We start from the raw sequence: 13,388 nt of genomic DNA, 5'->3' as shown, positions 1-13,388 counted from the left end.
AGCCCAGGTCTGTAGGCAAGAGTGATATAGTATGGTGGTATGGAGGAGTGGGGAAGTTCCTAGGCCCTGCTCCTCTGCCAGATGTGACTCTTAACCAGCAAGTAGAACAGGTTTATTCTTTCACAAGGATTCAGCATAGCACAGACTTGTTAACACAGGAATCGGAAGTAGTCAGTACAGTCCATCCTAGGGTGAGCAGGTAGGCCCACTCCCTGCATCCTAAACCAACTGAGAAAACACACACCCTCCACAACCAGTCACAGCCCCACAGACAGCCCCGCCTCCTCCTTTGTCCACTTCCTGGGCAAAAAGGTGTCACCTGATTGCATAGCCCTCTCCCTCCCCCATCTAGGCTCAGGTTACAAGAAAGCCTGAGCTCTTGTGTATTTGCTGAGCTGAGGCAACCTCCCCCTCAGTGAGAGTCACTCCCATCCCCAGCTGGGCACCAGTGCAGTGCCCAGGGAAACTGAGACAAACAGTGTTACAATAGAGCAGCACAGGATAGTAGAAATCACATACAACATAACAAATGAACAGAGAATACAGTCCCCACTTAGTCTCACATGGTGTTGCTACCCTTATTTCTGTACTGTTCTCCAAGCTGGACAGCTGGAGACTAAGAGCTGTCAGCTGGGTGCTTAGCTCTGAAGGCAGAATTGCAGCAGTGCAGAAGCAATGATCTCCCCCCCCCCCCCAAATCCTTGTGACCACCATCCCTGCAACACCCCTTTGGGTCAGAACCCCTAATTTGAAAAACACTAGTCTCCCAATTAAATCTCTTTAGTATAGAGTAAAAGTATACGTAAGACCAGATCTCCAGAGGGGAGGGGCAGATTTCACAGTCATGCCACCTTTTCATGTCTGTGAATTGGATAAGACCCCAAAGAGAGAGAGAGAGAATAAATATGCACACATATAACCAGTATGATGGTGCTGAAAATACTGAGTCTTGTCAAATTGTACAGTAGATGTATTTATGATCACACAACTTAGTGGTTGTGTTGTTTCCTATTATTCCTTTATGGAAATTCAGAGTAGCATTATTTTGTATTTATGGCAGATTAGCAGAAAGCAGAATTGTTCCTGTATTTCTACATTCTTGTAATATGTGATGCTGTCATTCTGGCTGGACCCTCTTGCTTAACATAAATACATGCTTTCTTTTTCAGTTCAAATCTACACCAAGTAAAAATGTGTCAGTGGTAGGATGGATGGTGATGATGGCTGATGACCCAGAACATCCTGATCTCTTCTTGCTGACTGATTCTGAGAAGGGTGAGTTACATCAGGAATATGGTGATACGCATAAAAAAAAATTTCTAATTCACTTGACTTTATAACCACTTAATCTTTGTTAGGGATGCTCAAATACCAAAAAAAAAAAAAAAAAAAAAAAGCTTTGGAAGGGATATTAAATCTTAGAGTTTAACCCAAATTTAGGAACGCCATAAGATTCCTAACTCCTGCTTTCCTAATTTAGAAGTTTTGTGACAGCTCAGCCTAGTGTAAATCATGTAGACTTTATTGAAATTTCAATTACCTCTAGATGCTTCAACATCCAGTCCAAACCATTCACCTAACAACCCCCCCCCCCTTCCCTTCCAAAGACAAAAACAAACCCTATACTATTCCTGACCAGGACAAGTTTGGTGTTACTAGACTAGGTAGTTTTGAAGATGTCATGAACTAACAAAACAACTAGGAAATATTAAAAAGGAAAGCCATCTCATAAACTGGGCTCCTAATAAAAATCCAGCATCAGCCTTAAGTATGGACAAACTATTAACTCTCTCTAGTATTTAAAAAAATTCAGAAAGGGTATCAAAAGTTGTTCTGGTTAACGTATTCTAACATATATAATATGTTTCCCAGTGACTTAAGTTTTTTTTTTCTTGTTTGTCTACCAAGTACTGAAGGATTGACATGAGTGAACATTTGAATATGCTGATTTATATGAACATGTGAACATGATTTGCATAATTGAAAATGAATATGACCTGTTAGAATCAAGGAAGTTCATTTTAATCCTTATATGAAAAATATTTCTAACATACCTCTTGTAAGAGGTAAAGCAAAATACAGCAGCACAGTATATGAATTATGCCCATTGTCAGTTCGTCTAAATTATTATGCAGTTTGGAATGGGGTCTGTCAATGTTCAGGTAAGTACACCCGTATTCCCCTTCCAGGGCCTAACAGATGTACCCATTATTAGGCTGCCAGCTGCCCAACCATCACCTCTCTTAGACAGAGACTTGTCTTTCTCCTGACCAAGCTATTTCCAGGTTGCACAGTTCCTTGCCTACACTGAATTCCACAGCAAGTCAGACTGCTTCAGCCAGCTTGCATTACCTTCTCTTCAGAAACTATAAACAATATAATTGCAGAGTTAAGTTACCACATAGTTCTTTCTGAGACAGCACATATATTCTTTAAGTAAAAAGCATTACAGAGAGAACATATTAAAAACAACAAAACAATGTATACACATGCTAATATTCTTACCAGCAATCGCCCCAATGCCATTAAGTGCTCTGGCAGGTGAACTGTTCTTCAGACCTTGCCAAGAGATTTGTCTGTGGTCGCAAGTTCATAACAGCTGTTAGCTCAAAACAATCACACTGATGAAAAGAATACTCACCCCTTTATACAGCCAGGATCTTTGAACTGGGAATAGATTATTTGTGTGCAATGGGTCTCTCCTCAGTTAGTAGCTTCAAAAGGTTGAGTGTTTACATAATCAGAGGAGATATTCGTATACTTTTCCCTAGAGATTTTTTTGGGAAATCCACTTAACTTTAAAAGTTCATTGTTTTGAATAGACCTTTGATGCTCATAATACTTCCTAGGGTTTACATTATTTATATCTCCCCTCTAGAGAGATTGTATACAATCTCACCATTATGCATAAACATTTTATAATGGACATCTAAGATACTTAAACTTAATTCATTAAGGTTTGTTCAGAATACTGCAGATAAGTACCTCATCTATCAGAAAGTCTCAGAAGGGTAGCAGTATTAGTCTGTAACTTTAAAAACGAGTAGTCCTGTGGCACCTTAGAGACTAACAAAAATATATATAGTAACATGAACTTTCATGAGCAAAACCTACTTCTTCAGATGCCCATGAAAGCTCATACTATATGTATTTTTGTCTAAAGTGCCACAGGACTTTTCATCTGTCAGAGGTACCATGGACAAAAAATACTTTTTAGACAACAGTCTAAATAATTTGATGGGATGTGAGAGGGAGGCATTTGGGGAAATTTTTGTTTTTATTGACATTTTAATAATTGGTTTGGAGGCTATGAAATTGTGGCAGAATATAGAGCCTCTTTTGTATGAAGTCAAATTATGTTGCTTAAATTAAGATCTGGGGTGGCATGATTGCAAAGTTATATGAATAGAATTATGTCTTTGCACTCTTCAATAATGTTTTAGTTTAGTATTTGTTTGAACTTAGGTAGAATTGAAGTACAGTACTGTATTTGTTCTTGTCTGATTTTTTGAAACAATTTTTTCCTATCCCTGTCACTGCAGGAAATTCATACAAGTTTCAAGCTGGTAACAGAATGAATGCAATGCTGTGGTTCAAACATCTCAGCGCTGCCTGCCAAAGCAACAGACAACAGGTGAGAACAATACAGGGAATTCCCAACTTATATATGGGTTGTGTTCCAAAAGTTCATTTGTATATCAGTTGTTTGGAACTTGGAGCACATTTTCCTGTAGAAATAATGTTATAAATGGTAGTTAAGTTCCCATAGTTAAATTCCTCAAAAGTATATTTAACCCATAATATAGCTGAAATACTCTATATTTGCAATGAAAAATAGTAGAAATATTGTTTTTATTTAACACTGAATGCTGGTACTTGAAGAAAGGCAGGTTTTAGTAGAAGAAGATGAAGTAAGTGCAGATCCTGGAGGGCACTTCGGGGCATCCCCAAACTGTCAACCCAGCCTTGTGGGCTCTGCACTGGTTCCTACTGTCAGCCCCCATCTCTACCCTTCCCATCCCATCCACTGTGAGCCCCCACTCACCAAAAGGTAGTGAGCAGGGGGCAGCCACGTAGTTGGCAGCTGGAGAAAAGCAGCAATTTTCCCCCATCAAAGCATTGCTTCTCTGCAGCTCCTAACTGCGCGACTACCCCCTGCTCCTCCAGAGTCCTTGGCCAGCACTTGTTTGTATATGCGGGTTGTTTAAGTCAGATATTTGTAAATCACGGAGTGCCTGTATTGTGAAAAGGAACTGAGAACTGCTCATGGGAACTTGGCATTAATAACTAGCTCTAAAAGAAGATTGAGTACTAGTTAGTCATTTTTAGGCAAAACAAGATACTCCTGCTGAGTGTTCCCTATAAGCTGTGCGTGGCTACTCTGAAGAAATACAGATGTCAATAGCTGATTAGCAGAGCATCCATAGCTAGGATTTTTGTTTTTACTGGTGGTGATATTTACTGGTGGTGATGATTTGTTTGATGCACATAAAAAATGTATTCCACGCATGAATGGAAAAGATTAAAGGAAACATTACTCTTTCCAATGCAGACAACTTGGTGATAACATAAAGACTGTATCCACAAACAAAGATTTAAGAAATTATTAGCATCAAATGAAGCAACTGGGCAATTTGGAGGGCAGCAGTCTATCGTCTTAATACTTCTCATATGTTGGCTGGGTTTTATGTTTAACATAATTTGCAGTAGTATATTAAAAGCAACATATGAGGCTATTATAAAGTAATAATCCATTACACTTTACTGGTAATTATCACTATTCTAAATTGTTGTAGTGTTTAGAATCAAGTCTGCAAAACTATGTGTAGTGTCATTTTGTTAAGTATTGGCTCCATAATATAAGTTCTAATTAAATTTTGTATTGCTTATTTATATTTCTAAAACTCATAAAGAAGCACCTGAGTCTGAGCTTAGGTGGCTAGCCTCTGCCTGCACCACCATGTCCCTGCTAGTTTTAGTTGATCTAGCACAAGCCTGCGTACCCAAGCTGATGAAAGCCTAGCTTTGAGCCTTAAGCTGATTTATGATGCCTATTATAGACACACTCATTCAGTGCTTCTGGTGCCTAGTAAAAGGTCACAGCCCCGACAAGTATTCAGTCTGCCTTGTCTTCTCTAGTCAGTCATACAAATATCAGGACAACCACCTCAAATGCTTAGAAGTCAAACGCTTTTTCAGGCCCAATATACAGAGTGCAGTATCAAATTTGGCACTGTCCATGCTGGGACATCTGTCCTAACTTTCACTGTGTAGACACACTCATTTTGAGGTATCAGTAATGGAAAGAGGGTAAGTTTGAGATGACTAATGACCTTGAAACAGCCCCTCAAATATCATATTTTCCAACTAAATGAATCTGAGTTCTTTGTGAACTGATTTCCCTTCCCTGAGTTTTACTGAGTCCCATTGTAGAGAGCTTAAACCTAGTACTTAGTCTGGTCCCAAGAAATCTCACAGGGTTTTTATTATTCTATATACCAAGTATCTCAGATTTATGGAGATCCCTTTTAAGCAAGGGTTTCATGAAACTGATAGGGAGCCTTTGGTCATCCCCAGATTCATTCTTCCAATTCTGAAACAGACAAAGTATCCCTCTGTACCATGTCACTGAAATTTTTTTTGAGTATTTTTACTTAGTGACCTTTAACTTTCATATAACCTTTCCAGCTGATGTGAGATGTACTCGAGAGTAGAACTACTCAAGAGAGATCTTAGAGTCATTGTGGATAGTTCTATGAAAACATCCACTTAGTATGCAGCAGCAGTCAAAAAAGCAAATAGAATCTTAGGAATCATCTTAAAAGGAATAGTGAATAAGATAGAGGATATCTTATTGCCTTTATAAAACCATAATATTGCATACAAATGTGGTCACCCCATCTCAAAAAAGATATATTGGCATTAGAAAAGGTTCAGAAAAGGGCAACAAAAATGATTAGGGGGTTTGGAATAGGTCCCAGATGAAGAGAGACTAAAAAGACTTGGACTTTTCAGCTTAGAGAAGAGGAGACTTAAGGGGGAGGAAGGATATGAGAGAGGTCTATAAAATCATGACTGGTGTGGAAAAAGTAAATAAAAGTTATTTACTTATTCCCATTATATAAGAACTAGGGGTCACCAAATGAAATTAATAGGCAGCAAGTTTTAAAACAAACAAAAGGAAGTGTTTCTTCATGCATTGCACAGTCAACCAGTGGAACTCCTTGCCAGAGGATGTTGTGAAGACTAGGACTTCAACGGGATTCAAAAAAGAGCTAGATGGACGTTAGGTCCGTCAATTGCTATTAGCCAGGATGGGTAGGAATGGTGTCCCTAACCTCTGTCTTAAATTGGATTATAGGAAAGGGATCACGTGATGATTTCCTGTTGTGTTCCCTCCCTCTGGGGCATCTGGTATTGGCCAAATATATATATTTGGAGGGGAGAGCTACACTGAACGTTTTAAACTTGCAGGGTGTGGGTTCTGAAAAGATGAAGCAATAAAAATCCAATTCTGAAATTAAAAATCAGATGATATTTGTTTTGTTTTTTTTGTTTTCAGGTTCCTGCCAACTTGATGACTTTTGAGTAAAAAAAAAAAAAAAAAAACTAATTCAAAACATGAAAGAGAACAATTTGATGAACTGTTTGTCTCATAATTTGAGCATGACGTCTTGAAGAAAGCGTGCCAGCTGTAAATTTATTTCTGTGCTTGAACAGAACCTACAGGCTCAATCTCTACAACAGAGCACTAGCAGTTTGGGGAATGGATTCCCCTGAGCGAAAAATGAGTTGCAACATGAACTGCCATGGACCATGTTTCTTAATATTTTCTGAACTGACCTGTGGAAACCACTGCCTTAAAGAGTGAAAGGAAAACCAACATGAAACACCAAATAGCGTGTGTGAAACTTATGGCGGTGTTGTGCTTGGGTTAAATAGATTGTAGCTAATTTGTGTTTCTTTTAACTTTATACTGATTTGGGAAATACACCTTTTTAGATATTCTTTAAAAAGGGTATAACCATATTTCTTCAGGGTTTCATCAACAGCTGGGTTTAGACTGGGGACAGAGGTACTTACACATTCTAGGGATGTTGTTTAGACTATACTACCAGCCTTCAATTGGAGCTTCTCTGAGGCTCACTAGATCTTGGAGTATCATTAATTCTTTCAGACCTAGAGTAAGAGAGCTGTAACAAATGTAACATTTTTGTTTGTTTCTGTTTTTGAAGTACTAAACTTGGTAACCTAACTGTTGAGGAACCTTGCTTCCTGCCAGTGGCACAAAGGCTGTGTGTCAATACAGCACACTTATTCTTATAAGCAGGATAATGATACATGCTTGTCTAATTCCTGGTTGAAGTATAGTCTGATTTTTTTTTTTTAAGTGGGCGCAGTGAAGTGACATCAGGTCAGAACTGAGTGTTTTCTTCCCATTGTATTTCTACACGGGTTACTTTCCTCCGTGTGATGGTTCCTCTATACAATAGACACTGGATATAACTCACAGGTGTTTTACTTCTCTGGAGGCATGTTTGCCTAGTTACAGTTAAAGGTAGGGAATAGCAGAAGAGCTTCTTTCAGGGTAAGATGCTTCCAAATATCAATTTTATAAGAATTTTCCTTAATTAAGGAGCAAAAATAGGGTGGACTATATAAACAAAACCTTCTTATATATGAGTAATTCTTTGTCCCTAAATTTATTCTCCCAAAGTATTTAAAATCTCAAACTGGAGGACAAATTCAGTGTGTTCTATACGTTAAATTTTCATTCATGCCTTATTTTGTGGTGTTACCTAATTGTAGACTCTTGTACACGAAGCCCTATTTAACATTCAGAACATTGATCTTTATAAATATGGAAGAAATTCCAATATTGTCCAGAAAAACTTATTGAAAAAGTGGTAGGTATTCCATGGACATTGTAATCCTAAAGCAGTAAATAAGCTTGCAAGGCTTTCTAAAACTATTCTGCGGTCTCTGGTAATGAGTTCTTGTCATAATCTTAAATGTTTCCAGAGGTTGTAGTTTGTTTGGTAATGAACATTCATTTACTAAATCAGGGTGAGGGGATGGAATTTCACACATTAAAATTCCCAGAATCAATATCACATATTCTTAATGGAAATCATTAGTTTGTTTGTGGCAGAGGAGGAAGGTTGCTGTCCCTATTGAGAAAACAAACTAGCATAAAGAGAGGACTATTCTGGAGAAAGGGAGGTGGAATTTTGTGGCATTTCCAAGTGTTATAAAATCTGTTCTTAGTATAAAGAGGATATAGCAGATGCACACTTGTGTCACACTTACAGCAAAGCTAAAAATAAGTTTTGGTTTAGTGACCCCTTGTATATCTTTTTCTGTGGAGGTTGCTCATGCTGAATCACTTTTCAGTTCACATGTCACTTAACCCATGTTGGGTGTGTAGCACAGCCAACAGTATTACTGTACAGTAATAGACTTTGCACAGCTTTAGTTTTGCATTTTTAAAATTACTTAGCGTGTGTTTCTTTTCAAAAGTGTTTTTATCAAAATGTATGTAATTTTTTTAAGCATTGTGTGTGGTAAACCTGTGGATTTTGAAATTTTTAATAAGCTAATTTAGATGCATTATGGGTTAACTATATCTATTCTTATGTTAGTGATAGGAAACTTGCATCTGGGAGCCACACCCTGACATCACATAGCTTTGCTAAAGACAGTCAGGTCAGAGGGTGTTTTTGTTCTTTGCATTTATCCATTTTTTTTCTTCTGTTTTTATAGTATGTAATGTAAGATGGGGAAAGCAGTGCAGAACCCTTGTCAGCAGTTGTCATTGGATGAGTCATTGCCTGTCACTGTTCTCTGCCTATTTAGACTTTATATATCATTTTGATCTTTATATTTCTAGCCTCAAATCTCTCATTTTTCATGGGAGAGCTGTTAGAAAAAGAAGCCTCCTAAAAGGTTTAGGGTTAGCAAGAGTAATAAGAGAAACAATGATTAGTGAAAGCATTTTTAAGATGCAACCTAGTATCAGAGGTTCAATACCTTGTTCTGTTTTATCCTGTATTAAATTCTTCAGAGGGTCACGTTAACACTAAAATTTCACTTTTTGAATTGGAGGATTATTAGGGAAAAGTTGTGATTTTTTTTTTTTTTTAGTGAGAAGAAACCGGTCACAAAAAGCTTAAATAGAATGACAACTCCTCAAGTCAGCTATGAAGAGCACAGTAATCCATCAATACGGCAGCTAGACAGAAACAGGTGAAGATGCACTATTCAGAGTATCAGTTGGTTGTGTTTTTTAGTTTATCTTGAAATGTTTTGCTTTTTTATTTTCATTAATTGTTGAAATTTTGGAGCTCATGTTCATAACTTTATTTTGTTTTATTTGTATCTTTGATTGAAAGGAGGTCTTTTGAGATGTCTTGTAAAACAAAAGATCCATCATTATAGGAATGTGGACAAAAATAGCTCAGAGTAGATCTTCCTGGATAGATTCTATATACATGTTGATCATCTGCTGATTGATATACTGCAAAGACACGTTTCACAGTTAAACTTCCTACCTGATTTTTAGTTTAAATACCAATGGAGAATTCACCCAGTTTAGAGAATTAGTTGGTGGTGAGCCTAAATGTAATGCATTTCTAGCACATCTCCAGCTGTCGTAAATTAAAGTACTAAATGCTATCTTAATGTTAACTTTATAACTTCAGTTTAATTTCCGTGTTCTTAAAGAGCTAATATTAGTCACAATTGATTTTTCAAAATGGGAGCCATACATTTTACGTTAATCTAGGTATGTGCTTCATTTTACAAATAATTTCGTATGGAAAATGCCATTGGAACATTTCCCAAGTTGCTCTGATTTCAGTTAAGTATGTGTCAGATGGTTTTATTACCCAAATTTTAACCTCTCCTATAAGGAATTTTTCAAAGATTCTAAAAGGGAGATACCACTTCAATAAAACCTGAAAAGGAAAAAACTGGAAATCGTGGCAGGGTGATCTTCACTTCCTCAATTCTGTACTGTTTCATGTGCCCCTTTGGGGAATAGACTAACTTTCTCCCCAACTCAGCTGTTATAAAAGAATTTGCAGCAACTTTATTGCTGCTAATGATACATTTACTACTGAAAATGAAAACATATAAGAGAAACAGGAATACAACAGGGCTACATCATCTTATTTTTGTTGATTGAAGCTAACTATGTCATTTAATGCAAATCTGTTCCGAGTCAGGATAAGATAAATCATGTGATGGTGTTTTTCTGGCTCTTGCAAGTGGAATTTTTCTTCATTCTTCTTCCTCTTGTATTTTCTTTCATTCATTCATAAGCAGTAGTAGACCTAATCTTTCCATGGCTGTCTTAGTATACTGCCTATTCTAAGCTTCAAAACACTGGAACTGGTACTAATTCACACCAATGAGTTGTTTGTTCTTGCTACAAGGTCAACTTTTAAAGGCATTGTTATTTAAATACTGACGTTTTTTCCTTTCCCTAAAAATGGCTTGTGTCTAAGGTGAACAGATCTGGCATTTGGGAGAATGGTAATTGAAGGAACTACTTCGATGGATATAATTTAACTCGTTTCTGGTCAATGTCAAAGTGTTTGATCTGAGAGAGACTTATTCTCAGTTTGAAGTCCAGTTCTGTTGTTCTAGAGCTGAAAATACGGTAGCAGCCACTGGACCAATTTACTTTTTCCCTGATTTCTGCAGCGTGTAACCGCTTTCCCATTATTTTTACTTTCTAACAGAAAGAATTGCGTAAGTTTGGTCTGCTAAGATAGATATAATTTAAATTGCTAAAATATTTTTTGGGGTTTGATCCTTTTTTTAGTAGAAAGAAGCAATTGACAAATTTGTCTGTAGCTTTTATTGGAACTATCTAAACCATCTTGTAACAATTTTTCTTTAAAATATGAAAAATGTGGAATGTCTCGCTTGAAGACAAAAATTAACAAGAACAAATAAGAGCACTCAGAGTAATTTCTAGAGTTCCCCTTGCTAAAAATTAGGATTCTCCTTCTTTTACTCGTTTGAAGCAGAATGCTGTACAAACATGAAAGGACTATACTTAGCAACGTTTTTATTAATTTAGAATAAATATCAAAGGGAAAATGAAAAATAACCTGAACAAACTGTATATTATACCCTTTCTTGACATGAGCTCAAATTATTTGTACAGAGGTTGTTCCTAACTTTCCCTACAAGAGATTTGTGAGCTTTCAAGTGTATATCTTGAGGGAGAAATTAATTAAACTTTCACAGACTGGGTTTTTTTTAAGCAATGAAAGCCATATATAGTAGAATATTCATTTTCCTCTTAAGACATTATGGTAGTAAACACAGAATTTCTACACTGCAATGCTTCTAACTTTAGATATTTGAAAGGGAAAGCATACCTAGTGCAGACATCAACCATAAAGGGTTCTTCAGTGACAATTGAAAGAATTAGTCGAAGGTTAAGAAAGCAGTTTTGAGTCTAGCCATACATATTACAGAACAGAGTTGAGGGATTTTCTCAAGGATTTTTACTATATAAAAGTGCCACAATGACATATAGACTTCTGCAGATCAGACAACTGTAGCTAATTGCTGGAGCTTTTCCTAAAAAAGCCAGGATAAACATGAATATTTGTTGTTTTTCTGTGCACTTGATTAGTATAAAATTTACTGTAGTGGGAGAGGGATGTGGCCTCCAGTTCCTCAGCAAAGCTCTTTCCTCTCCAGAGCTGCTTCCAAATATGGTCCAATAACAGAAAAAAAAATATCAATTAAAATAGGGAAAGAGAGGCTCTTTAAGGTTAACCTGTTTACAGAGTCTTTGATTCTTTGCACACAGATAAATATACCCATTCAAGCCCTACTGCTCTTGAGTGCAGAGGCTGGGGAAATGACCTGTAATAATCTACACACAAAAAAAAGATTGTTTATATGGTAAACACAAGCCATTTTCAATGTTATTCCATTTTGATTTGAGATGCTATAATGATAGTAATTGCACTATGACCTCTATGAGTGACGTGCAGTTAGGTGTCCTCCAGCCTTTTTTCTTCTATTTTTTTAAATACTTTTAAGTGTGGGCGTGTGTGAAATTGTGTGTTTGCATAAGCTAGTTTAAAATGACTTTAAGTATGAATTTCAGAAATCTTTCCTACTGAAATAAATGATTTAAAATGTGGATTTGTTCATTTCTCCTAATTGTATTTGTACTGCTGCCACTCAGGCACACCATTTGGTTCTTTCTCAATACATTGATGCTTAGGACCAGTTAGAATTTGTAAGCTCTTTTCAATGGATCTGTGAAGAACAGCATGAAAATAATATAACGCAAATAAACACAAAAAAGAAATCAGTAAACTAATGAAGACAATTCATTAAAAAGAGCTTTTATTGTGTTAATTTTTACAGCTCTGCCTATTATATTTTCTGGTACTTCCATAGATGTGCTTTCTGTTTTTATCAGATTTTCCTATTAACTTCTCCCTCCCCCTTCTCCACCTGTACTCTTTTCCTTTAAAGATGTGATAAACTAAATCCATTGCTCTCTCAGCCATTAATTAACATTCTTTATTCCTATTATCTTAATAAGACACTTCAAAAACGGTTAAAACAGAGCTTGTGAAGAGTGTGGATAATGTGCAAAGTGCTGCTTAAATAGCCCTTAGCATGCATGGCATGTCAACATTCTATGCCTTCTGTCACACTGCAACAAGACCTATGCAACTCTCACTGGGAAATGATGTAGATTATTGCTTGCCAGGTTATGAATCTAGGACCCCTTTTACCTGTTTCCCTGATGGTTCTGTTTTCTTCTACATTGGGTGCATTACAAAATAAAAAGGGCAGAGCTGACTTTACTCTTCATTATTTCCACATTATGGAACTTTAAGATTGTTGTGTTTAATACTGTGGAAAAATTATATTGAATTAATGTCAGCTATTTTTTTTCTCACTCCTTTTCCAAATCTTTTTGTTACTCATAAACTATTCATCAGTGCTCAGCCCAATATAAGATTGGCCATACTCGATCAGACCATAGGTCCTGTCTTCCAACAGTGGCCGGTGCCAGGTGCTCCAGAGGGAATGAACAGAACAGGTAATCCAGTGATCCTTCCCTTGTTGTCCATTCCCAGCTTCTAACAAACAGAGGCTAGGGACATCATCCCTGCCCATCTTAGCTAATAGCCATTGATGTACCTGTCCTCCATGAATTTATCTAGCATCTCTTTGAAACTCGTTATAATCTTGGACTTCGCAACATTGTCTGGTAAGGAGTTCCACAGGTTGACTGTGTTGTGTGAAGTACTTCCTTTTGTTTGTTTTAAACCTGCTCCCTGTTAATTTAATGGAATGATCCCTGTAGCTTCAGTATACAAAACGAAATGGCACAGACT

At 36.9% G+C, this 13,388-nt stretch overlaps 1 protein-coding gene across 7 annotated transcripts in view; it reads left to right on the top strand.

Annotated features, from left to right (window-relative positions):
* RALGPS2 (Ral GEF with PH domain and SH3 binding motif 2) overlaps positions 1 to 12,174 on the top strand; it is a 212,941-nt gene extending 200,767 nt beyond the window's left edge. For all 7 annotated transcript variants that reach the window (XM_075936864.1, XM_075936867.1, XM_075936866.1 and 4 more), the window contains 3 exons: positions 1,170 to 1,275; positions 3,543 to 3,634; positions 6,563 to 12,174. In XM_075936864.1, the coding sequence (XP_075792979.1) occupies positions 1,170 to 1,275; positions 3,543 to 3,634; positions 6,563 to 6,592 (228 nt within the window). In that variant the 3' untranslated portion in view covers positions 6,593 to 12,174. The remainder of the gene's footprint in view (positions 1 to 1,169; positions 1,276 to 3,542; positions 3,635 to 6,562) is intronic.
* The last annotated feature ends 1,214 nt before the right edge of the window (positions 12,175 to 13,388 follow it).

The sequence above is a fragment of the Pelodiscus sinensis genome, chromosome 9 (genome assembly GCF_049634645.1).
Source record: "Pelodiscus sinensis isolate JC-2024 chromosome 9, ASM4963464v1, whole genome shotgun sequence".
Classification (NCBI taxonomy): domain Eukaryota; kingdom Metazoa; phylum Chordata; order Testudines; family Trionychidae; genus Pelodiscus; species Pelodiscus sinensis.
This window is presented reverse-complemented; position numbering and strand designations above follow the sequence as displayed.